The sequence below is a fragment of the Bos taurus genome, chromosome 28, assembly GCF_002263795.3.
Source record: "Bos taurus isolate L1 Dominette 01449 registration number 42190680 breed Hereford chromosome 28, ARS-UCD2.0, whole genome shotgun sequence".
NCBI lineage: Eukaryota > Metazoa > Chordata > Mammalia > Artiodactyla > Bovidae > Bos > Bos taurus.
In genome coordinates this window covers 14277455-14305278 of record NC_037355.1, presented here as the reverse complement: position 1 = coordinate 14305278, position 27824 = coordinate 14277455, and the positions used below count along the sequence as shown (strand labels likewise).

The 27824-nt window shown below is 41.1% G+C and overlaps 1 protein-coding gene across 3 annotated transcripts in view; it reads right to left on the bottom strand.

Annotated features, from left to right (window-relative positions):
* The window catches only part of BICC1 (BicC family RNA binding protein 1), a 347769-nt gene that overhangs the window by 13725 nt on the left and 306220 nt on the right, over positions 1 to 27824 (bottom strand). For 2 of the 3 annotated variants that reach the window (XM_024986876.2, XM_024986878.2), the window contains exons 15-18: positions 18954 to 19113; positions 15652 to 15691; positions 15195 to 15349; positions 4619 to 4775 (exon numbers count right to left, since the gene is read on the bottom strand). In XM_024986876.2, coding sequence (XP_024842644.1) covers positions 4619 to 4775; positions 15195 to 15349; positions 15652 to 15691; positions 18954 to 19113 — 512 coding nt within the window. The remainder of the gene's footprint in view (positions 1 to 4618; positions 4776 to 15194; positions 15350 to 15651; positions 15692 to 18953; positions 19114 to 27824) is intronic. The other variant, XM_024986877.2, reaches the window with a different exon arrangement.

Below are 27824 nucleotides of genomic sequence, written 5' to 3'. Positions count from 1 at the left end.
CTCAGATCATGAGCTCCTTATTGCAAAATTCAGGCTTCAACTGAAGAAAGTAGGGAAAATGACTAAGACATTCAAGTATGACCTAAATCAAATCCCTTATGATTATACAGTGGAGGTTACAAATAGATTCAAGGGATTATATCTGGTAGACTGAGCGCCTAAAGAACTATGGATGGAGGTTCGTAACATCGTATAGGAGGCAGTGACCAAAATCATCCCAAAGGTAAAAAAAGGAAGAAGGCAAAGTGGTTGTCTGAGTAGGCTTTAAAAATAGCTGAGCAAAGAAGAGAAGCAAAGGGCAAAGGTTAAAGGGAAAAATATACCCCATTGAATGCACAGTTTCAGAGAATAGCAAGGAGAGATAAGAAGGCCTTCTTAAAGGAACAATGGAAAGAAGTAGAGGAAAAAATAGAGTGGGAAAGTCTAGAGATCTTTTCAAGAAAATTGGAGACATCACAGGAATATTTCATGCATGGATGGGCATGATAAAAGACAGAAATGATGAGGACCTGATAGAAGCAGAAGACATCAAGAAGAGGTGGCAAGAAAGCACAGAACTATACAGAAAAGGTGGGATAACTATACAAAAAAGTGGGATAACCACTATGACATGGTCACTCACCTAGAGCCAGACATCCTAGAGTGGGAAATCAAGTGGGCCATGGGAAGCACTACTCAAACAAAACTAACAGAGGTGACAGAATTCTAACTGAGCTATGTAAAATCCTAAACCAGACGATGCTGGGAACATGCTGCACTCATTATGTCAGCAAACTGGAAAACTCAGCAGTGGCCACAGGACTGGAAAAGGTCAGTTTTCATTCCAATCCCAAAGAAAGGCAATGCCAAAGAATGCTCAAACTACTGTACAGTTCAGTTCAGTTCAGTCGCTCAGTCGTGTCCGACTCTGCGCGACCCCATGAATCGCAGCACGCCAGGCCGCCCTGTCCATCACCAACTCCCGGAGTTCACTCAGACACACGTCCATCGAGTCAGTGATGCCATCCAGCCATCTCATCCTCTGTCGGCCCCTTCTCCTCCTGCCTCCAACCCCTCCCAGCATCAGAGTCTTTTCCAATGAGTCAACTCTTCGCATGAGGTGGCCAAAGTACTGGAGTTTCAGCTTCAGCATCACTCCCTCCAAAGAAATCCCAGGGCTGATCTCCTTCAGAATGGACTGGTTGGATCTCCTTGCAGTCCAAGGGACTCTCAAGAGTCTTGCTCGTTTTGCATGCAGGCAAAGTAATGCTCAAAATCATTCAAGCTAGGCGTCAGGAGTATATGAACTAAAAACTTCCAGATGTGTAAGCTGGATTTAGAAAAGGCACAGGAACCAGAGATCAAATGCCAACATTCATTGGATCACAGAGAAAGCAAGGGAGTTACAGAAAAACATGTACTTTTGCTTCACTGACTGCACTAAATCCATTAACCTGTGTGGATCATAACAAACTGGAAAATTCTTAATACCAGTCTGGAATACCAGACCACCTTACCTGTCTCTTGAGAAACCTGTATGTGGGTCAAGAAACAACAATGGAACTGACTGATTCAAAACTGAGAAAGGAGTATGACAAAGCTGTCTACTATCACTCTGCTTATTTAACTTCTATTTAAAGTACATCATGCCAGGCTGGATGACTCACAACCTGGAATCAAGATTGCCGGGAGAAATATCAACAACCTCAGATATGCAGATAATAAAAGCACTCCAATAGCAGAAAGTGAAGGGGAACTAAAGAATTTCTTGATGAGAGTGAAAGAGGAGAGTGAAAATGCTAGCTTGAAACTTAACATTAAAAAAGCTAAGATCATGGCATCCAGTCCCATCACTTCATGGCAAATAAATGAGAAGCTGTGACAGATTTTATTTTCTTGGGCTTCAAAATAACTTCAGACAGTGACTGGCAGCTATAAAATTAAAAGACGCTTGCTCTTTGGAAGGAAAGCTATGATAAACCTAGGCAGCACATTAAAAAGCTGAGACATCATTTTGCCAACAAAGGTCCATACAGGCCAAGCTTGGTTTTTCCAGTAATCATGTACAAATGGACCATAAAGAATGCTGAATGCCCAAGAATTAATGCTTTCAAATAGTGGTGCTAGAGAAGACTTGAGTGCCCCTTGGAAAGCAAGGAGATCAAGCAAGGAAATCAATCCTGAACAGTCATTGGAAGGACTAATGCTGAAGCTGAAGCTTCAATACTTTGGCCACCTGATACAAAGAACCAAGTTACTGGAAAAGACCCTGATACTGGTAAAGACTGAAGGCAAAAGGAGAAGGGGGCGGCAGAGGATGAGATGGTTAGAAGGCATCACTGACTCAATGGACATGAAGCTGAGCAAACTCTGGAAGATAGTGGAGGGCAGAGGAGCCTGGCGTGCAGGACGCCATGGGGTTGCAGAGAGTTGGACACAACCTAGGGACTGAACAACAAAAAGACATTTACATCCTTTCTTACACTGAGGACATGCTTTGTTGTTCGTGTTTAAATGATAATACTTTACAGATGCTGAATTAAGCAATACATCAGTAAAAGTTTAAAAATATTTTAAAATACTCGTAGTGATAAATATTTATTATGGTACACAGCTTTTTAAAAAAAAATTTGGTTTTATCTTAACTACTTACAGTAGTTACCCCAGGCTCTTAAAACATGTGACAACAGCTAAAGAACAGTGCTTCTTTAATCAATCTTTTTAAATTAATGAATCCCCTATCTTAACCCTAATCCTTAATTTCAATGCAGCTAACTTGCACAGTCAATTTTAATTATCTAGTGTTAAGTGAGAGGAAAGGGGATAAGGACAGAGAAGAGGCACAGAGCTAATTTATGCTGGAAGATAAAACGGAGATAATTTCTACCCTGGCTATCCGTCTGACCCCAGCCTGCCTCTCAGCTCCATCCTCCTGTCAGTGGTGGGTGACCTAGCCCAGGACGAACTGGAAGACTTCAGAGGCTACCGACAGTACACGTGGTAAGAAAAGAATAGACCCTGGTTTCTAATCTGGAGTTGGCTGACACCATGGCCTGTTTCTCCAAATCTGAGACTCTGACAACGTGGCCCACTTGATTGGTGGTACCAACCAGCTGTCACTGTTTACTATGCTCGTTTAGATCACCTTTCTCCAAGTATTCTTCAAATAGTCTAAGACATGTGTTTCAGGACTTGACATCAGGGGCATACCTTGTGATTCCTCCATCAGTTCTTGTCTGTTGACCTATTTATACAGACATGTGGGTGCTGTTACAGTCACAACCCACTTGACTCATGCTGAGTCTTAATCATATCTGTTCAAAGCCTATGCTTTAAACTTTTTATGTAGCTACATCTTGTCAACGTGAAAAATCTTCTCTTCACACGGGAAGACTTTCTTCTGTTGTCCAAGACAGAGTTAATTTGATCACATTCTGCTCGATTCCTTTACATTTCTGCCCTTTCCTTATCATCTTGATGCTTGTGTGTGCATAACTCATTTGTATATTCATTCTACAAACATTTACCGAGCACCTCCCAGTGTCAGACACTGTTAGACATTTGGGAAGAAATAACAAATTCAGAAATAAGGCATAGCCTCCTGTAACTGGGATTGTAAACTGGTGCAGACACTATGGAAAACAGTATGGAGGTTCCTTAAAAAATCAAAACTAGAACTGCCATACCCAGCAATTTCACTTCTGGGTATTTGCCCAAAGAAAACAAAAACACTCATTCAAAAGGATATATGCACCCCTATGTTGACTACAGCATTATTTACAATAGTCAAGATACAAAAGCAACCTAAGTGTCCATCAACAGATGAATGGATAAAAGGCGTATATACAATAATGTATTAGTCACAAAACGAAGTCCTGCCATGGGCAACGACATGGACGGATCCAGAAGGTATACTGCTAAGTGAAATAAGTCAAAAACAGAAAGACAAGTGCTGTATGATCTCACTTATATGTGGAAGCTAAAAAAAACAGAACAAAGTGAAAACAGACTCAAAGATACAGAGAACAAATGAGCGGTTGCCAGAGGGAGTTGGGGAGGTGAGACAGATGAAGGGGATTAAGAGGTACAAACCTCCAGTTATAAAATAAAAAAGCAACAGGAATGTAACATCCAGCATAAGGAGTATGGTCAGTAATACTGTAATAACTGTACGGGAGTTACTAGACTTATCACGGTGATCATTTCATAATGCCTGCAAATGTAAACTCACTTCCATTGTATACCTGAAACATAATATTATATGCTAACTATATTTCAACTTAAAGAAAGAAGGCACAGCCTTAAAGAATGTTTGGTGCATGGGCAATAAAGTTTACTGAATGAATAGATCCCCTGGCTTGTGGATCTCCAGTTCTACACAAAGAGACAGTTACGCAAATAACTGCACTTCACTAAGACAAATGCGAGAGTGCAAGCGTTTACGCAATGCGGTGAACGCGGAGAACCAACAGCCTGCTTCCCTGGGAAAACCAGGGAAGGCTGCTAAGAGGAGGTGACATGTGAGTAATGCAAAACTCTTAAAGGCATGAAGCCCAGAGTTTATACTTGAACATCACACTAAACCAAGTAAATTAAAAGCAGATTACATATAAAACCATGACGAAAAGTCAAAGCTCACTTGATTTGTTCTGTTTACGCTTGGGGCTGCCAACGGAAGCTGCAAATTCACCATGACTTGCAGGACCTATTCCATTTCGGTCTCTCCAGTTGTCAGATTCGCTTCCACTTCCCAGGTGCTCACGACTGTTGGACCTCGAGAGGGACATTGATGAACCCTGTAAACAAAGCCACACAGGGAAAATGCTTAATAAGGTGAGTTTCCCAGAGTGGGAGGAAGAAAGAACCCCCATTAGACCCCTATCATCTATGTCAGTTGCTGGCCATGGCAGTTACCCAGAAATGCATATTCTCAAGAACAGGGTGTGGGACCTGTTTATAGTCTTTTCTTCCAGCTACCAAAAGTGTTAGTCACTCAGTCACATCCAACTCTCCACGATCCCATGGACTGTGGCCCACCAGGCTCCTATGTTCATGGGATTTTCCAGGCAAGAATACCAAGGACACTTGGTCATATGCACATGGTGAAGTGTTCTTCCTTCATTATGAAGGTGTTGATAAGAGGGTGAGCAGAGGAGTTCTGAGTTCATTTCAGTCACTCAGTCACATCCGACTCTTTGCGACCCCATGGACTGTATGTAGCACACCAGGCTTCCCTGTCCATCACCAGCACCTGAAGCTTGCTCAAACTCATGTCTATCAAGTCAGTAATGCCATCCAACCACTCATCCTCTGTTGTCCCCTTCTCCTCCTGCCTTCAATCTTTCCCAGCATCAGGGTCTTTTCAAATGAGTCAGTTCTTCGCATCAGGTGGCCAAAGTACTGGAGTTTCAGCTTCAGCATCAGTCCTTCCAATGACATTCAGGGCTGATTTCCTTTAGGATTGAATGGTTTGATCTCCTTGCAGTCCAAGGGATTCTCAAGAGTCTTCTCCAACACCACAGTTCAAAAGCATCAATTCTTCGGTGCTCAGCTTTCTTTATGGTCCAACTCTCACATCCATACATGACTACAGGAAAAACCATAGCTTTGACTAGATGGACCTTTGTCGACAAACTAATTATCTCTCCTTTTTAATATGCTGTCTAGGTTGGTCATAGGCTTTTCTTCTAAGGAGCAAGCATCTTTTAATTTCATGGCTGCATTCACCATCAGCAGTGATTTTGGAGCCCAAAAAAATAAAGTCTTTCACTATTTCCATTGTTGCCCCATCTATTTGCCATGAAGTGATGGGATCAGATGCCATGATCTTAGTTTTCTGAATGTTGCATTTTAAGCCAACTTTTTCACTCTTCTCTTTCACCTTCATCAAGAGGCTCTTTAGATCTTCTTCCCTTTCTGCCATAAGGGTGGTGTCATCTGTATATCTGAGGTTACTAATATTTCTCCCAGAAATCTTGACTCCAGCTTGTACTTCATCCAGCCAGGCATTTTGCATGATGTACTCTGCCTAGAAGTTAAATAAGCAGGGTGACAATATATAGCCTTGACGTACTCCTTTCCCTATTTGGAACCAATCTGTTGTCCCATGTCCAGATCTAATTGTTGCTTCTTGACTTGCATATAGATTTCTAAGGACGCAGGTCAGGTGGTCTGGTATTCCCATCTCTTGAAGAATTTTCCAGTTTGTTGTGATCCACACAAGCAAAGGCTTTGGCATAATCAATAAAGCAGAAGTAGATGTTTTTCTGGAACTCTCTTGCTTTTTCGATGATCCAATGGATGTTGGCAATTTGATCTCTGCTTCCCCTCTTTCCTAAATCCAGCTTGAACAACTGGAAGTTCATGGTTCACATACTATTGAAGCCTGGCTTGGAGAATTTTGAGCATTACTTTGCTAGCATGTGAGATGAGTGCACTTTTTTGGTAGTTTGAGCATTCTTTGGCATTGCCTTTCTTTGGGATTGGAATGAAAACTGACCTTTTCCAGTCCTGTGGCCACTGCTGAGTTTTCCAAATTTGCTGGCATATTGAGTACAGCAATTTTACAGCATCATCTTTTAGGATTTGAAATTCCATCACCTCCACTAGCTTTGTCCCATCACCTCCACTAGCTCACCTGGAATTCCATCACCTCCACTAGCTCTGTCCCATCACCTCCACTAGCTCACCTGGAATTCCATCACCTCCACTAGCTTTGTTCATAGTTTTGCTTCCTAAGGCCCACTTACCTTTGTCTGGCTCTAGGTGGGTGATCACATCATCATCATTATCTGGGTCATGAAGATCTTTTTTGTACAGCTCTATGTATATTCTTGCCACCTCTTAAAATTTTCTGCTTCTGTTAGATCCATACCATTTCTGGCCTTTATTGTGCCCATCTTTGCATGAAGTGTTCCCTTGGTATGTCTGATTTTCTTGAAGAGATCTCTAGTCTTTCCCATTCTATTGTTTTCCTCTATTCCTCTGCACTGATCACTGAGGAAGGCTTTCTTATCTCTCCTTGCTATTCTTTGGAACTCTGCATTCAGGTGAGTATATCTTTCCTTTTCTCCTTTGCCTTTCACTTCTCTTCTTTTCTCAGCTATTTGTAAGGCCTCCTCAGACAACCATTTTGCCTTTTACATTTATTTTTCTTGATCACTGCCTCCTGTACAATGTCACAAACCTCTGTCCATAGTTCATCAGGCACTCTATCAGATCTAATCCCTTAAATCTATTTGTCACTTCCACTGTATAATCGTAAGGGATTTGATTTAGGTTATACCTGAATGGTCTAATGGTTTTCCCTACTTTCTTCAACTTAAGTCTGAATTTGGCAATAAGGAGTTCATGATCTGAGCCACAGTCAGCTCTCAGTCTTGATTTTGCTGACTGTATAGAGCTTCTCCATCTTTGGCTGCAAAGAATATAATCAATCTGACTTTGGTATTGACCATCTGGTGATATCCACCTGTAGAGTCTTCTCTGGTGTTGTTGGAAGAGGGTGTTTTCTATGACCATTGCATTCTCTTGGCAAAACTCTGTTAGCCTTTGATCTGCTTTATTTTGTACTCCAAGGCCAAATTTTCCTGTTACTCCAGGTATCTCTTGACTTCTTACTTTTGTACTCCAGTCCCGTATAATGAAATGGACATCTGGTGGAGTTCTGAGAGGCCCCAGTAAAAAGAGTCACTCCTATAAGATTTGGAGGAGTAGGTGCTAAGATTCCTGTTTTGGGGAACCACAAGGCAAGCCCTCCATCTGGCACAGTAGAGACTCTCTGCCTAGCACCTCACCAGGACGAGCAGGGGAGTGGTGCAGCTACAGCTGGTGCTTTGAGAGGAGTCGGGCTCGCAGAATGGAGGGTGGAGAGAAATCTGGATGGTCCTGTGTTATCTCACCCAAATAAGTACATGATCTGTCCAGCAAATGACAAGTGCCTGGAAATCAAAATGAACTGTCCCAAATCAAAATAAAAATAGTAATTTAAAAGGTCTCAAAGTTTACACCTAACCTGTATTTATTCATTCTTTATTCATTTATTTAATCACTATATTACAGGTACCATACTCTGTACTATATATCTATAGTATTAAGGTCAACATTTTCTGATAACCCAAGTTTTATGTTTACTGGGTAATTCCAAGAGAATCCTTTACTATTCAGGTCACTGAACTCAATTCAGTCCCACGGCAGTGCACCCACAGCTGACAGTGCCCTGCTGTAACACTTCTTTCTTCAGGGCATGATGATACCACTCAGACACCACTCTCAAGACTTCCCATCTGCCCTGTGCATCCTGACTGCAGGAGCTTCCTCTCTTTTCTATTCCAAATGTCAGGTCTGGTCTTCACATTCCTCATCATCTCTCTCTACACTTTCTCCTTAAGTAATCAGTAATCACAACCTTTCTCAAAGCTTAACAACAGCCATTGTCAGGAACCATTTAACAGGAGGCTTCCTGTGTGCTGTTTTAGATCTGTCAGGAATCCTTTGTTCCTTATTAATTCCTGAATATTCAGGAATTAAGAGGAGAGGCAAGCCTCCCCCGGGGCTGAGGGATCCAGGCATTTCCTTCGTTAGTTTTTCTATACGGTGATAAGTACACTCTTCCTTCTTGTGAACCATATGTTAAAAGTGATTATTTACAATTCTCTCTCTCTTTAATATGGATTGCCTATGTTTTGTAAGTCTGGAATTTTAATCTTTATCTTTGCTGAGAATAACTACAGTATATATGCCCACACCATGTTGATTAAAACACCTTTGCCCCATCAGAGCTCTGGTCCCCATGTCTTTCTTTCTCTTTCTTTCTTTCTCTCTCTCAGGCTATTTCTTTGGAGCGCAGAGGCCCTCTGAGTTCACTTTCCTGCCCGGGCTTCTGAGACCCTCTCGAGAAGGTGCTTTGTGCCTTCACCCCATCGAGAGGGCGCCTGAGGCCTCCATGAACAGAGCAAGCCCCGTACCAGGGGCTTTATTGGCTTTCTGCGTAAACCAAGGAATATCAGCCTCTTTCTCTCCTTTACTTTCTTATCGTCAACTCCGGACCACCAGGTTCTGGTCCATTAAAGGACCGCAACAAGCCATGACTGAAATTGTTACCTCTGGGTTTGAATTCTCTACTGAAATTTAGCATCACAGAGTTGCCAATCTGACACTTCCATTTTACTGTCTCACAGACATTTTAATTAAGAGTGTTTGAAACCATATTGTTCACGACCATCCCCACCAGCTACACTCAAATCCACTCCTCTCCCAGAATCCCTACATCTCAGTAAGTGATGACCATTCACCCCGTTGCTCAAGCCAGACTTCTAAGAGCCACACTCGTTCGTCCTCTCACTATATCCTATTTGTCAGTTCACCAATGTTGTACCTAAACATACCCAAATCTACCTACTTTCACCAATCTCCACCACTGTCATTAACAGCCTCTTTAATGACATGTTGATTCTTTCTTGCCTCCCACCCCAATAATCCATTTTTCATGAAGCAACTAGGTTGTAGGTTGTTTTTTAAATGCAAATTAGAACAAAACCATGCCTCTCTCGGCATACAGTCCTATAATAATCCCTTCCCAGTACTTAACCATGGGCTGAAATGCTCCATAATCAAGTCTCTGCCTGTCTCGCCAACCTTATCTTCAGTGCTCCACCACCCTATCCACCTTCTGCTCCATGAACTTACCAGTTTGCTCTGACTCCAATATGATAATGCCAGCTGTTTCCCTGGCCTAGTACTATTTCCCTAGATATTCACAAGGTTGGCCCTTTCTTGCCATGTAAGTCTTAGCTTAAATGTCATTTGCTCATTAAAGCCAGCTAAAACTACCCAACATAAAATAGCCTCTGTTTCATATCTATCAAGAACTTTTATTACTTAACGCCTTCTGGTTAACTTTTTATATATTTCTCTCTACCCACCAAAAGAAAGCTCTATCCATGAAAGCAAGAATCTGTATTCAGGCATTGTACCTAATGCCCAGAACTGCATCTAAAACACAGGAAATGCTTATTGATAAATATTTGCAGAATTACTAGATCTCACAGTTACCTTTTCCTACATCTATGGGATCCCCTTTGCTGACTTTTGGGAAGGGGCCTAAGGAAAGGAAGGCTCCTCACACCAAAAAAATGGGTTTTTCAGTTAAAACCATCATTAACATAATTCAACCAGATAAATTCCATGTAGCAAGAGAAATAAGAACATGCTCCAACTGGTTAATTACCAGGAAAGAGACCATTATATAGTATTTCTATATATTTTAAAACTTCTATATCTAAACTCTTTTTGAGTATAAAAAAGTCACTCATCTAAGATCTAAGCTGATTTCATTCACACAGGTATCTCAGATCTGGCTAAACATGATGTTTTCTAAAAACATTAAATAAAAAATAATCTTGTGATATTTACCAGTTTGTTGTGATATGTTAGAAGACAACAAACTGGTAAATATCACAAGATTATTTAGATTTGTAAGGCTTAAAATAGTCAGACCACCTCATTACTCTTAGGGGTAAATTTAAAACCTTCTTTTAACTTCCGATGCAGGTTTTACCTACTCCAGAGAATACGCAACCATTTCTAATGCCTTTAAGAGATAAGTGGCAAAAAGAAAAGGAAAATCCAAAACTTTTTAGTTCTGTTGATATGTCAGAAAAACTGCAGGTCAAAGCAACCTTTTGTTTGACCTTTGCTGTCCCAGTATATCATTAAGTGGATAGGGTCATACTTTTGAGTCTTGAAGAAAACAAAAATAAGCCTCAAGCTACTTGCTTCTTATCTAAAGGAGTTCTTCGGAAAAGCCTAATTTCTCAAAAATGCCTTAAAACTGGAAACAGTCACTCAAGTCTAGTTTCTCAGTAATGTGACCAGGGTGTTCAAAGCATCAGTTTCTTGCCTAAAGCAAGCTTCCTAGAGCAGGAAAACCATGTGCCTTGATCCCCTGCACACTGGGTAACCCACACCGGTCAGGACCCATTGGCTAAACGTGCTTCCCTAGAGCATTCTACTTGTCCATTTGTTTTTGGTTTTCTTTGGAAAAGAATAAGGAAAAAGAGTGTTTCTAACTACCACCTAATTTTTTTAACTTTTTATTTTGTACTGGTGTATAGCCAATTAACAAACAATGTTGTGATAGTTTTAGGTGAACAGTGAAGGGACTTAGCCATACATCTTCATGAATCCACTGACCCCCAAACTCCCCTCCCACCCAAGCTGTCAGATAACATTGAGCAGAGTTCCATGTGCTATACAGACCTTGTTGGTTATCCATTTTAAATATAGCAGTGTGTACATGTCAATCCCAAACTCCCTAACTATGCCTTCCCCCATCCATCCCCCTGGCAACCATAAAGCTCGTTCTCATAGTCTGTGAGTCTGTTGCTGTTTTATAAGTTCATATGAATCATTTCTTTTTAGATTCCACATATAAAGGATGTCATATGATATTTCTCCTCTGACTTACTTCACTCAGTATAACAATCTCTGCGTCCCTCATGTTGCTGCAAATGGCCTTATTTCATTCTTTTAGATGGCTGAGTAATAGTCCATTGTTTGTATATATGTACCACATCTTCTTTATCCATTCCTCTGTCAACGGACATTTAGGTTGCTTCCATGTCTTGGCTACTGTAAACAGAGCTGCAGTGAACACAGGGTACATATATCCTTTTTGATCATGTTTTTATCTGAATATATGCCCAGGAGTGGGATTGCAGAGTCATCAATCAGTTCAGTTCAGTTGCTCAGTTGTGTCCGGCTCTTTGCAACCCCACGGACTGCAGCACATCAGGCTTCCCTGTCCGTCACCAACTACCAGAGCTTGCTCAAACTCGTGTCCATCGAGTCGGTGATGCCATCCAACCATCTCATCCTCTGTCATCCCTTTCTCTGCCTGCCCTCAATCTTTCCCAGCACCAGGCTCTTCTCCAATGAGTCAGTTCTTCGCATCGGGTAGCCCAAGTACTGGAGTTTCAGCTTCAGCAACAGTCCTTCCAATGAATATTCAGGACTGATTTCCTTTAGGATTGACTGGCTTGATCTCCTTGCAGGGTCATAAGGTAGCTCTATTTTTAATTTGTTAAGAAACTTCCATTGTGGCTATACTAATTTATATTCCCATTAACAGTGTAAGAGTGTTCCCTTCTCCCCACACTCTCTCCAGCATTTATTGTTTGCGTATTTTCTGATGATGGCCACTCTGGCTGTAACCACCCCCTGATTTTAAAATAGTGCTAAAAGTGGAGATGTGGTAAATCTTTTAAAAAAATTTAAGCCCTTTCCACTTTTCCTCAGGTCCTTCTCAATTCCCACCCTGTCTCTATGTTCTAACCCATTAATTGCCCAGTTAACAATCCCTCTGAGTTTTAGCGGAATAAAGAGGAGGGCAGGCATTCACAAAAAGCAGCTGCTTCAGAGTATCAGGTCATGCCAGGTAAGGGTCTTTTTACCTCATTTTGATGGCTTTGGGCTGTATGAAAGTCCTCCACACCGCGAGAATCTAGAATCATTCCCTAAGAAAGCCTGATTCTCTCTCTTATCACCACGTTTAAAGGGGCCGTGAATAAAAGCAGGTTACCTGGTGAATGCCCTGGCACTGATCTCCCTGGTTTCATCCTCTCCCCAACCTTTCAATGTGAATGAGCTGTTAGACATTAGGCAGTAAGGTGGAACAGGCTGGCCCGAGAGAACCAAAGCAAGAAAAGCCACAGGAGGGATTCAGCCACTGAGTCAGGAGCCTGCAAAGTCAAGCCCATAGAGAGTGGTCCACTCGTCCTTGGACAAGACCCAGAGCAGAGGCCCTCCAGATTCTGACACCACGTCTCAGTCATTCCCCTTTACAGTAGGTCCCTGCAGAGCAGTGTTTCCAGGAGGGTGCCTGCATCAGAATCAGACTAGGCTTTTGGTGAAAATGTAAATTACTGGTTCCTGCTGGCTGTTTCCCTGATGAGTGAGATGCTTGGGGAAGAATCTGCATTTTTAAGTGCACCAAGTGATTCTTATGTCTTTTAACATGGCTCTAAAGTGTTTATAAATCACCTTGTATGGTAAAGAATTTGCCTGCAATGTGGGAGACCCAGGTTCAATCCTCGGGTCGGGAAGATCCTCTGGAGAAGAAAATGGCAACCCACTCCAGTATTCTTGCCTGGAAATTCCATGGACAGAGGAGCCTTGTGGGCTGCAATCCATGGGGCTGCAAAGAGTTGGACATGACTGACTAACACTAACTAACTTGCTATGTACCCTCTGAGTTAAACCATTAGGAAAAGCCCGAGGATAAAGAAATTTTGCAAAATGAATTCAAGTCCTTTTTTCTAACAACTACTGCCATGACCTCAAGTAAGACACTTAACTGATCTGGGACCCTTTCCCTCGCTCGGAATTTATAGGGATCAAATAAGCTCGTGGATGAAAATGTACCGTATAAAACATCAAAGAAATAAATGAATGTGATTTAAGGTAATTATTACTAGCACATTATGTGTTCATGTAACACTTTAAAGTATTCCTTTAGATATAAAAAGCATATCTAGTTTGAATGTGCAGAAATACCTCCAGTAATAAGCATTCATATATGTATATGAATCACATCTTTCATCAGGCTCTTGGTTTTCCTCGGGGTAAAGTTCTTTGGTGGAAATAACAGGAGTTGCTAAATATTACTGAGACTTCCTGCACACCACTCTAAGCACCGGGTGCCTTCTCCCACAGCATGCTCAGAATAACTGCAATGAGAAAACAGGCTCTGAGGCGTGAAGTCACTCATCAGAGCTGTACGTGTGTCGGTGGTGGCTGTCAGGTTCCCACAGCCCCTGCGTTTGACAACTACTTTATTAGAACGATCGTCATTTCAACCTGTCATCCTATTGGTCTCTGAGAACAGAACTGAATTAGCATTTCTAAACTGAACAATTTCATCTCTGAAATGACAGAAACATGATCAACCACCTAAAGCTCCATTCCGCTCAAGGTAGGGGTGAGCTCAACAGCCGACTGCAGGTCTATCAGTGGAAGCCTAAGAATGAGCACAGCAGTTTTTAAGGTCTCTGCCAATGAAACGAGATGCTGACTTTCTCTCAGAGCTAGAATGGCAGAAAGGGGGGTGTATACCTCCTAGGGCCTCAAATTGTTCACAATGATTCCTGCATTCTAGCTGCCAACAGTAACTTCAGACTTTAAATATACCCTGCCAAGTTGCTACAGTAAGTCTGACAATGAAATTTGCAGGAGACTGTGCTTTTTAGTATTTCAATAGTACTTTCTTTTTCACTTTCTCAAAGAGACAAAGGGGGAAAAAATTGCATGTTTGTATTTGCCTTTCATCAACATTCTAATTTATTACGAAGAAAATGGGTGGAGAAATGAAGGTCAATCTGCAAATGCTAGTGATTAGACTAACAATTATGAAATGCTTAACCAGTATTTGTTTTTGAACCTCCAGTGGTCTGACTGAACATTGTGATTCTTGAATTGATAATTTTCATCCATCTTTTAGGTTTGTGCAGTCTCTGCAGTTGTGTGTGTGAGTGTGTGCATGCGCACACATTCCAACTCCACCTGTACTTGCAAAAGACTTAGAGCCAAAATCTGACAGTCTGCAACTGAAAAGGCCTTGCTGGCTGAGTCATGTACAGCCCAGCCAAGAAGCAAGGAGCTCTGGGTCCCTCTCCCTGTGGTGAGGATGCCAGCTTCCCCGTCTCACCCCTAAGCCCTGCAGCGAACATCTGGGAAGCATCATGTTTTGGAGCTCTTCTTGTGATACTTCCTGCTGTGTTCCTGGCACATCTGAACACGCTGAATTTTTAACTCAGATCTGCAAACTTGTTTTTGTTGAATAATTGCCTTTTCTCCTTCTGGTGGGCTTGCGAGTGATACCCTGGAATGAAGGGATTCCTTATACATTTTTATATGGCATATTACATATGCCCTTTGCTTAATCTCAGCCCTGCTCTCCGACATTCTCCCCTAACAAAAACATATTTATCCGAATTTCCTTCATAGCTGATCAACAACTTTGAAAGAAAACATGCAAAAGATCATAATATATCAGACTGTATCTATTTCATAGCAATACGTTTACAATATTAGAAATTAAAGCAAATCACCATTAAGAAATTGTCCTTATGTAAATAGAGAACGGGAGAGGAGAGAAGATGGTTCTCTTTTGCTGAGAGAATCAACGGGAAGAGCAAGTAGGGCATGACTCTACAAACCTCAAAGGTGGTCGTCATTGTGGGCTTATATGACACGTGGTTGGCCCTTCTCAGCTCCTTGATAGTTTCAGCGGGCATGGATTTAGAAAACCCCAGGCCACTCCACGTGTTTGTGGGTGTTCTGACCTCCGTCACCACTGGTTTCTTTAACATAGCTTTGGAAAAGAGAACATAAAACAAATGCTTGCTATTTTTAATGCATTTCTTAACACAAAATACCTTAAAATGTCTTCATAAAACATTTTATACAAGTTAACAGTAAATTTTAAAATGATACATTATTTCTTAATTGATCTAATGCTAATCTATTCAACCTCAACAAAGTTTATGCAACTTGAACCGAAACATTCTGTTTCCTTTTATGAAAGTCCAGTTTCTCAGTTCAATATCAGTACTGAAAAAGTTTTTATGTGTCTATTGAAAAAAATCAAAGTATAGATCATAATGTATCATATACCTTTGGTTGCTAATAGCTTCTTCTGTTCATAGTCAAATGCCTAAAAAAGACAGAAAATATCTTTATTGTCAGTTTATCCAAATGTCACACCAATACTCCACAGAAAGATTACACGACTACAGCCCATGAGCCTGCCTGAGACAAACGCTAAGCTCTGCACCATAATGTGACAGTAATCCATGCAAGTCTGATAAACTTAAACATGTTTCAAAACCAGTTCATTATAATAATACACTACTTCTGACTTTAAGTCATGACAGTGACAAGAGTCAGAAATCTTCCTTCAAAGGGAAAAAAATTCCTCTTTATTATGGATATTTAACATACCAGGATCAATCTATGCTAACTTAATAAGAGTTATGCTAAATTTCAAAACAATGCATTCTCAAAATACTTTCAGGTTATCTATTATTGGCCTCCCTTGTTTCTCAAAATCCCCTCTTCATTTGGGTAAAATGGTATGATGTCACAACAACCTATGAAATTATGTAACTTAATTGGCATCATCTATGCTTTTAAAACGACATAAATGACAAATGTCTAGCTTTAATAATGACACAAGTAGAACATTAAAATTAAACCTAAATAAAAATATAAACCTAAGTTAAAAAATGAAACGTATTTATCTCGTATTGCACAGGACTAGGATGGCACCATTTATTCTTCTCATCCACACTGAGTATGTGACTACGACACAGATGGGTCTATATACAGACCCAGGTGAAGTCCAGATACAGCTACATCTCAAATGCTGACTCAGGGTTCTCAACTCTCGTGTTTCAGGAACTTAAGCTTGATTTTAAAATGTCTCTTACAAATAAAAAACTAAGAACAGAGATATATACATATATATGTTTATCTACTTTGCTATACAACTGAAACTAACACAATATTGTAAATCAACTATACTTCAGTAAGTTAGGGAAAAAAATGTCTCAAAGATAGGTCAAGAATCCACTGACGAGCCCTTTGGCCCTTCCTCCCAGGAGGACTATACCATCATATGCAGGGTGTCCATATAATTTATGGTCTGAAACAGGATACTTCTAAAAGCAAAAAGCACCACAAATGACTGGGTCAAAATAATGAAAATAAACTGGCTGACTGATCAACCAGAAGGAACACGGCAGTAAATTGGGAGGGTCAGACGTTTAGATAACACAGTTTGATAATGTTTTTGAAATCCTAGGTCTAAAATGGCTCTGGGAGTTAAAATCAACTTATAATGACTAATGTCTAAGGCAAGATGTGGGGAGATTCTAAAGTTACTTGTTCAATAAATATTTATTGAGTGCCTTCTGGTTACAGATACTGTGCTACACTTTGTGGAAGAATAAAACAATGAATCAAAAATAATCTATAGCCTCAAATCATATGGAGGCTTAGCAGGGAGGAGAAAGAGAAATAACCACAAAATAAATTAGAAAGTGAGATAAATGTGAAAAGAGAGCTGGAGATTCAGAAGTCCAAGAATGGTCAGGAGACAAAGGTCATCTCAGGAGACAAAGGTCATCTTTAGCTCCAGAAATCACATAAGTCTTCAGTCTCTCTCCCTATTAAAGCTCAGTAACTCTTATCATTGATTTCTTAGTGATTTTAAAAGTCAGCTCTTCACTAATGGCATAAATAACATCTATTTAAATTGAAACTCTATCGCCAGGAATACTCTCATCCATCTTAAAAGAAAGGAACATGAAATGGTTCACTACAGGTATAAACTCGATGGAAAAGACGAGACTCACAAGATGGATGAAACTCACAAAGGGGCCATAAAGGAATCTGATCCTCTTTAAATGAGAGAACTTTACTGTATAATAACTGAAAACATATCCACCAGAGAAAATGTAATAAATGTTTGTTTTTAACTTTGCACCTTGTAAAGGCCATGGCTTTTGTAAAAACATTCATCTAAAAACATGAAAATGTTCAAATGCAAAGGATTAGGATAAGCAGACAAGCAGGACTGTGCTGTAGTTTTCACTGGAATTACAGAAGTACAATTTAGTTTCATGAATTAATTTCTTTGACATATTTGTGACAACTTTATTTCTAAGACTTTGTGAAGTTTTTTTCTCTTTTGGAGGTGGGGAGATGGAGATGATATATCTTACTATGAAGTAGGTAAGTCTACTCATTAATTCAGACACTGAGCCAAATGTTTATAGACATCTCTAAAAGCACAGAATCCTTATCTTTCATATTGTGATCAATATAAAAATCAGATTTCTGAATTCCATGATCAATAGTCTATTTTTTTTTTTTTTTTTGGTAATTGGACCAATAGTTTGAAAATAGTTTGAAAAAGGGAAAAAAAATTTCCCCTGCTGAGGAAATTGTTTAAAGTAATCATAAAAATCTGTGAACCAACATAATCATCAATAACATTTAGTATCTCCTGTCAAAAAACTAAAGCCTCATATTAGTTATTTTTATAACTGTCTAAGGAGCACCAAACAAATTCATCTTCCCCATTTCACAGATAGAAGGATATTATATCTATTTATCTAAGACTATGTCATGAGGTAGTAAATGCTCAGAAATAGCAGCTCGCATATTTATCTAAATTATTTAAGTAATAGAAGAAAAATGTCATTTGCATAAGACACAGTGACATAGACCATGTTAGATCACTTTTAATATTTTAAAGAATTCTCCTCACTTAAACTAAATCCTGCATTTCATTTTTAATGTTTATAGCAAAAGCAATTCCTAACTGCTGCTGCTGCTGCTGCCGCTAAGTCACTTCAGTCGTGTCCGACTCTGTGCGACCTCACAGACGGCAGCCCACCAGATTCCCCCGTCCCTGGGATTCTCCAGGCAAGAACACTGGAGTGGGTTGCCATTTCCTTCTCCAGTGCATGAAAATGAAAAGTGAAAGTGAAGTCACTCAGTCCTGTCTGACTCTTAGCGACCCCATGGACTGCAGCCTACCAGGCTCCTCCATCCATGGGATTCTCCAGGCAAGAGTACTGGAGTGGGGTGCCATTGCCTTTTCCAAATTCCTAACTACTGCATATATATTTAAACTTAATTTTGAGTAGGCCTCACCAACTCAATGGACATGAGTTTGAGTCAACTCCGGGAGTTGACGATGGACAGGGAAGCATGGCATGCTGCAGTCCATGGGGTGGCAAAGAGTCGGACACAACTGAGCAACTAAACTGAACTGAACTGAGCATGCAGAAGGAAAACGGAATTTCTGCTCTACTGCTAAAGGTTCACTGAATTCCCCATTTCCCTCAATCTAGACAGCTTATATTTGGATGACTCTCGCATTTTTTTTTTTTTTTTCCACTCATTACCTGCATGTTGACGTATGATGGCCGTGGGGCAAGCCGGGCCCTTTCATTGTTCTGTTGGGCGGCCCTCTCGGCAGCGCGCTCACTCCCTGGAGCCTTCTTGTCAGCCAGTGGGCTTTCTGCAGCACTCAGTTCAGGATCTGAGAGGAGCCTGTCAGTGCTGCTGTGAAAGAAAGAGTCTGGAATTGCACATGCCACTGTTACACTCACATGTACCACACCTTTGCCAGGGGCCACGTTTACTACTTAGGTTTACCATGTCCACCGTTTACAGGTATTATCTCATGCAACCCTCAGAGCACTGCCATGAGGTAGGCAGTATTACTGTCCCCATTTTTCACATGGGGGAAGCACCTTATCCAAGGTCCCGCCTCTGGTAAATGGTAGAGACGGGATACGAACGCAGATTTGCTGACTCTCAACATGGTGTTGAAACTATGTGAAGATATATATTCACGCAAAGTAAATATGTATATATGACATTCTGTATATGGTACATATGGAATAGGAATACAGACAAGATTTCTAGTTTATAGACATCAAGGAGCGATCTCTGACCCATGCTTACCTAATCTGAACAAACTGAGTCAGTCTGAAAGCATGCAGATAACCCATTTCATCTGTGTGCAATACACATGATGTTGCTACAGATCTGCTGTGATAAAGGCAGCAGATAAATAAATGTTTAGTATCTGTTCAGGGTGCAGGGAAAGAACACCTCATGAAAGTGCTTCTTAAAACTAGGGAGAGTTATCTGAATTATAAGAATTTATAGTGCCCTAGACATTCACCTCAAGCTTAACTCCAACTGAAGGTTAAGCGCAAGTAAAACAGAAATAACAAACAGTATTAGTCAAAGAGCTGATCTGTTCACACATTTTTTTTTGTATCATTCACTATTTAGTTATACCAGGGGAATTCAGAGGAATTTAGTAAAGGCTATTAGAACACAACAGGAAGAGCAAAGAGCTTTGTTTGTTTGACAAAAGTTCACAGAGGCCTCACACGGGCTTGTGACCTGGAACTGAAAGGGCATCTGCAGGTTCACCATCGAACAGCAGCAACTCAGAGGGAACAGCGTAAGCGAAGGCAAGGGAGTATGCAGTGCACATCACTGCCAGTTTTAAAGCCAGAATTATTTCTCTAACCTAACATTATTCCTCTAAGAAAGAAAAAAAGAAAGGGAAGTCGTTCAGTTATGTCCAACTCTTTGCAATCCCTTGGACTGTGGCCTACCAGGGTCCTCTGTCTATGGGATTTTCCAGGCAAGAATACTGGAGTGGGTTGCCATTTCCTTCTCCAGGGGATCTTCCCAACCCAGGGATTGAACCCTGGTCTCCCACATTACGGGCAGATGCTTTACCATCCGAGCCACCAGGGAAGCCCCCTATAACAAGTAATGTTAATTTGGCATATTAGTACCATGTCAAGAAAAATACAGATAAAGCAGATTTGGACAAAATGGGAACAATGATAATTAATCAAAGACTTTATAAAAGTAGAACAGATTTTTCTTTTCATGAAAGCAAAACAGATTTTGCTGAGGAATGGAGGAAGTAAGAATAGAATTATTATTTAACACATTCTAAATCAACCATGCTTCAATAAAAAAATTTAATTTAAAAAATACATGTGTTATATTTGCCTAGAGACACTATTCTGTAAGAATATAAAAGACAGTAGAGGAAATTGGGTGGATGAAATGGATGAGAGCAAAACTTTTCAATGTGGAAGCATTCCACTGTTTTGCATTTTTAAAACATGAACAGACTGCCTATTTGAAAAAATAAATGGAAAAAGAAAGTAAAGATAACACATGTGTTATCCTTAACAGTGCTATGGCAAGGGAGAACTATATTTAATATAAGTTAAAGAAATGAAAAGTCGTTCAGTCATGTCAAACTCTTTGCGACCCCATGGACTGTATATTCTCCAGGCCAGAATACTGGAGTGGGTAGCCTTTCCCTTCTCCTAGGGATCTTCCCAACCCAGGGATTGAACCCAGGTCTCCCACATTGCAGGGGGATTCTTTACCAGCTGAGCCACCAGGGAAGCCCAACAATACTGGAGTGGGTAGCCTATTCCTTCTCCAATGGATCTTCCCGACCCAGGAATCAAACCAGGGTCTCCTGCATTGCAGCCGGATTCTTTACCAGCTGAGCCATCAGGGAAGCCCATATTTATATTTAATATAAAACAGGTATTATATTCACAGTGTTTGTAATAAGTAAATTCATGATACTACCATGTACTTATTATCAAAGTGAACAATTAACTAACTTGGAACAGGGAGCCATAGTTTAAGTTGGAAATTCAAAGCCAAATGAAGGAGAATTCACACTGAGAAAATTTCTTACAGCAAAAGTTTTCAAGGAGTTAAAATCGCCGTGCTGATTACCAAAAAGCAGAGAGAACGTTCACGTTTCAGAGCAAAATAGGTGGTTTAAAGGCTCCACATATAAAACCAACCAGCTAAAAGAAGGGCAGGGAAACAAAGAAGATTTACAGAGACAACAGGCCCAAAATGGAGTCACTTGTGCTAAATCCAACATCAACAAACCAAAGCTTTCCAGCCGAACTGCAGTTTCAGCCTCTCCTGGTGATACAGTGTTAACAGTCTTATCTGGAATTTCCTGGCCAACACTTGTGAGGTAATCTGCCAGACAGACCCCTGGCTTCTCTCAAAGGAAGGTCAGTTCAGTTCAGTCACTCAGTCATGTCTGACTCTTTGCAACCACATGGACTGCTGCACGCCACGCCTCCCTGTCCATCACCAACTCCTGGAGCTTGCTCAAACTCACGTCCATCATTTCAGCGATGACAGGGGGATCCTCTGTCATCCCCTTCTCCTTCTGCCTTCAATCTTTCCCGGCATCAGGGTCTTTTCCAATAAGTAAGTTCTTCACATCAGGTGGCCAAAGTACTGGAATTTCAGCTTCTGCATCAGTCCTTCCAATGAATATTCAGGACTCATTTCATTTAGGATGGGCTGGTTGGATCTCCTTGCAGTCCAAGGGACTCCCAAGAGTCATCTCCAACACCACAGTTCAAAAGCATCAATTCTTCGGTCCTCAACTTTGTTTACAGTCCAACTCTCACATCCATACATGACTACAGGAAAAACCATAGCTTTGATGAGATGGACCTGTCAGCAAAGTAATGTCTCCCCTTTTTAATATGCTGTCTAGGTTGGTCATAGCTTTTCTTCCAAGGAGCAAGCATCTTTTAATCTCATGGCTGCAGTCACCATCTGCAGTGATTTTGGAGCCCCCCAAAATACAGTCTCTCACTGTTTCCAATGTTTCCCCATCTACTTGCCATGAAGTGATGGGACCAGATGCCATGATCTTATTTTTTCAATGTTGAGTTTTAAGCCAGCGTTTTCACTCTCTTCTTTTACTTTCATCAAGAGGCTCTTTAGTTCCTCTTCACTTTCTGCCATAAGGGTGATATTATCTGCATATCTGAGGTTATTGATATTTCTCCTGGTAATCTTGACTCCAGCTTGTGCTTCATCCAGCCTGGCATTTCACATGATGTACTCTGCATATAAGTTAAATAAGCAAGGTGACAATATACAGCCTTGACATACTCCTTTCCTAATTTGGAACCAGTCTGTTTCATATCCAGTTCTGTTGCTTCTTGACCTGCATACAGATTTCTCAGGAGGCAGGTCAGGTGGTATGGTATACCCATCTCTTGAAGAATTTTCCACAGTTTGTTGTGATCCACACAATCCCATGGACAGAGGAGTCTGACAGGCTACAGTCCATGGGGTCGCAAAAGTCAAACACAATGACTAAACCACCACCACACGGTCAAAGGCTTTGGTGTAATCAATAAAGTATAAATATATGTTTTTCTGGAACTCTCTTGCTTTTTTGACGATCCAGCGGATGTTGGCAATTTGATCTCTGGTTCCTCTGCCTTTTCTAAATCCAGCTTGAACATCTGGAAGTACATGGTTCAAGTACTGTTAAAGCCTGGCTTGGAGAATTTTGAGCATTACTTTGCTAGCGTGTGAGATGAGTGCAATTGTGCAATAGTTTGAACATTCTTTGGCTTTGCCTTTCTTTGGGATTGGAATGAAAACTGACCTTTTTCAGTCCTGTGGCCACTGCTGAGTTTTCCAATTTGCTGGCATACTGAGTGCAGCACTTTCACAGCATCACCTTTTAGGATTTGAAATACCTCAGTTGGAATTCCATCACCTCCACTAGCTTTGTTCGTAGTGATGCTTCCTAAGGCCCACTTGACTTTGCAGGAAGGTGACCTTGCCTGAAAGAATCCTTTCTTTTGTGGAAGACTTCCTTGTCCCTCCTTTTGGCTGCTTTAAAAACGTTTTCTACAGCATTTTTGGAGCTTCTTTCTATTTACTAGATGGGATGCTGCTGATTCATGAATCGTTGAATAAAGAAAATTTGATCTTTAAACTGAGTTTACTTTTAGTTTTCTTTTCTTTTTTTAACAGGTTTGATTGCCGTAATAAGACTAAAGGAGACTACCAGTAACTTTGGGCATGAGACATGGGTGTGGTACCTGCAAATCCTTTTCAGTTCTCTCTCTCTCTCTGTTTCTGAGGTCTGTAGGTAAGTTCCTTTCAGTTCTGAGCTCTGCTCTCTTTGCACTGAGCTCCCAATCTAATGGGCTTCCCAGTACAGGGCAAGTCAGCTGAATCTGGCAGATGGCTCTGCCTGGAGCTCAAGCCCCTACCCTTTACTTCAGACCATGACAGTCAATTAATTGGTAGAAACCCCCAGGCCTTGATTCTGTCCCCAGATCCATGTGGGAACTATATATGTGGAGCCCCTAGTCCTCAGTCCCCGTTTGTTGAGATCTGCTGGTTCAGGTCTTTCCCCAGGCCAGGGTCCCATGGCAGGAATTGCTGGGGTGCACACAGGGCCTTTAAATGGCTGGGACACAGAAGAATCTTTTGGTTACTGCTGATTTAAGTTGTACGTGTTTGTTCATCTTGTTTTGTACAAGCTACTGCTATTAGGAATCTCTGTGGCCAAAAATTTGCAAAAATTAGTGGGCAAGAGTGAAGCCTTTAAAAGCTGATGAAGTACTCTCCACCTAACTCAAGGACTCCCGAGTTCAAATAAGCTGGTCACATAAGCTGTCTAGGTTAGCTTGACACCAGTTCATCCACCAGCCTCAAGAAGATTTCCATGCAACAAGGCTCACTGTAAAATACCACACAACCCCTAGGCCCACCGCACATATTAATGTGGCCCCCCCAAACCCAAAAAGGCTTAGCTGAAACAAACGGGATCCTTAATATCCAAAGAGTTAAGCACTCTACCTCCTGGTACGCTTGCTGATTTTACATCTAAGAACCATGGCCCTGGAAGCTGTAACTATCTATAAAAATGTCAAAGTGTTACTAAAGACAACCTGTAATTAGAATGGCCATTATGAGGAAGGTTCCAATTATATAAGATCATTTAAGAACTGCACTTAAAAGCAAGAGCTTTCCTGCCCCACTCCCCCCACAAAAAAAAAAGAAGGGGGGAAGGATACCTATTTTAATTGACATGCGGAATGCTCCAAAAGGCTTGAAAATTCCAAAATAGCTTCACTGAAAGATTCATTGCAAAAAGGCTAATGAAAAATTAAAGGTACGCAAGAGGTACCTAAAACAAGAGATAATATGACTGACTATCTGCTACTGCTCTCCTCTATACTTTTTTTTTTTTTTGCCATGTCATGCTGCTTGTGGGATTTTAGTTCCCCAACAAGGGATGGAACCCAGGACCTCACCAGTAAGAGCGCAGAGTCCTAACCACTGGACCTCCAGGAACTCCCTATCCTCTTTGAGTACTCATTCTAGTAATCCTGTCTGAACTGTCTTTCCACTCTGAAGAGACTGCAAGACCACAACAAAAGTCCATCATGTTAGTGGTCGTGGGGCTTCTCGTCATGAAGCCCTTCTGTGTTCCCGGTTTCTTATATGTAGGGAACAGGCTCTGGCCTGTATGCTCTTCCCTGAGTTCCAAAGGGCAGATGTGAACAGTTGCTAATCAGGGGAGGAAGGGGATTCAGAGGCAGGCGCAGCCGAGAAACAATATTGTGGCCTTGGGGCAGGGTCCTGGCTCCACCTCAATCAGATACACTTAAGGACATCTATGAGTTCTTCTAGGGAACGAAAACCCTCAACAAACGCAAGACAAACTACTTGATGAAGCAGTCCTCATTTCAGGGGGAAACTCGTGGTTTGAGAGCCTTGACCAGAGAAGCTGGTTAGGTTAGGAAGCTCCTCAGGTTAGGAGACCACCTGAGGCGTTAAAGGAATGGAGGCCTGCACACACCCTGATCCTTATCAGCAACCTGCCCTACAACTATTACTGTAAAACTCCTCACTAAACCCTCCCATGTTGGGACAGTTTTCCAGGGCACAAGCCTGAAGTGTCCTCTTTTGCCTGGCAAAGTAATAAAGCTATTCTTTTCTGCTTCACCCCAGCATCACTCTGAGATTCAATTCAGCCCTGGTGCACAGAGGGAGAGTTTTCAGCATCAGTAGACATCCTCATAGGAGGGTCTCTGTATGGGCCTTTCCCAAAAATAGATGAGATTCTGAGGGATTTTCTTGTAAACTGCTACATTATTCCCTTGAATAGCTAAGGGAAATTAAATAGAAATGAATGAAAAACTCTGCCAAATTCTGACAGACACTGGAGCTAACCTTCTATTTTAAACCCTCCTTGGAGCCCACAGATGAGATTCTCAAAAAACTGGCAGAAGTCAGCTAAGGGTGAGAATTCTTACCAGAGCCAGCACTCCTGGATCTGTGTGTGTAGTACCCAATAAAGAAAGGAAAATAAAATAATTTTTGCACTCTGGTTTGGAATAGCTTTTAAGTCCAAGGGGTTGTTCACCGCTGCCAGAAATATTTACTGTTTGTCTATACTGAAAACTGACGAGAGTTAAAAGTTTGTTTTTTTTTAAGCAAGAGAAGACTCTACACATGGACATCACCAGATGGTCAACACTGAAATCAGACTGATTATATTCTTTGCAGCCAAAGATGGAGAAGCTCTATACAGTCAGCAAAAACAAGACCGGGAGCTGACTGTGGCTCAGATCATGAGCTACTTATTGCCAAATTCAGACTGAAATTGAAGAAAGTGGAGAAAATCACTAGACCATTCAGGTATGACCTAAATCAAATCCCTTATGATTATACAGTGGAAGTGAGAAACAGATTTAAGGGACTAGATCTGATAGACAGAGTGCCTGAAGAACTATGGATGGAGGTTTGTGACACTGTACAGGAGACAGGGATCAAGACCATCCCCATGGAAAAGAAATGCAAAAAAGCAAAATGGCTGTCTGAGGAGGCCTTACAAATAGCTGTGAGAAGAAGGGAAGCGAAAAGCAGAGGAGAAAGGAAAGATATACACATTTGAATGCAAAGTTACAAAGAATAGCAAAGAAAGATAAGAAAGCCTTCCTCAGCGATCAATGCAAAGAAATAGAGGAAAACAATAGAATGGGGAAGACTAGATCTCTTCAAGAAAATCAGAGATGCCAAGGGAACATTTCATGCAAAGATGGGTTTAATAAAGGACAGAAATGGTAGGGACCTAACAGAAGCAGAAGATATTAAGAAGATACAAAGAAGAACTGTACAAAAAAGATAATCATGATGGTGTGTGATCACTCACCTAGAGCCAGACATCCTGGAATGTGAAGTCAAGTGGGCCTTAGGAAGCATCACTACGAACAAAGCTAGTGGAGGTGATGGAATTCCAGTTGAGCTCTTTCAAATCCTGAAAGATGATGCTGTGAAAGTGCTACACTCAATATGCCAGCAAATTTGGAAAACTCAGCAGTGGCCACAGGACTGGAAAAGGTCAGTTTTCATTCCAATCCCAAAGAGAGGCAATGCCAAAGAATGCTCAAACTACCACACAATTGCATTCATCTCACACGCTAGTAAAGTAATGCTCAAAATTCTCCAAGCCAGGCTTCAGTAATACATGAACCGTGAACTTTCAGATGTTCAAGCTGGTTTTAGACAAGGCAGAGGAACCAGAGATCAAATTCCCAACATCCACTGGATCATCAAAAAACCAAGAGAGTTCCAGAAAAACATCTACTTCTGCTTTATTGACTATGCCAAAGCCTTTGACTGTGTAGATCACAATAAACTGTGGAAAATTCTGAAAGAGATGGGAATACCAGACCACCTGACCTGCCTCGAGAAACCTATATGCAGGTCAGGAAGCAACAGTTAGAACTGGATATGGAACAACAGACTGGTTCCAAATAGGAAAAGAGTACATCAAGGCTATATATTGTCACCCTGCTTATTTAACTTATATGCAGAGTACATCATGAGAAACGCTGGACTGGAAGAAGCTGGGCTGGAAGATTTCCAGGAGAATATCAATAACCTCAGATATGCAGATGACACCACCCTGATGGCAGAAAGTGAAGAAGAACTAAAGAGCCTATTGATGAAAGTGAAAGAGGAGAGTGAAAAAGTTGGCTTAAAGCTCAACATTCAGAAAATGAAGATCATGGCATCTGGTCCCATCACTTCATGGCAAATAGATGGGGCAACAGTGGAAACAGTGGCTTACTTTATTTTTCTGGGCTCCAAAATTACTGCAGATGGTGATTGCAGCCATGACATTAAAAGACGCTTTCCCCTTGGAAGAAATGTTATGACCCACCTAGACAACATATTAAAAAGCAGAAACGTCTGTCTAGTCAAGGCTATGGTTTTTCCAGTGGTCATGTATCGATGTGAGAGTTGGACTATAAATAAAGCTGAGTGCTGAAGAATTGATGCTTTTGAACTGTGGTGTTGGAGAAGACTCTTGAGAGTCCCTTGGACTGCATGAGATCCAACCAGTCCATCCTAAA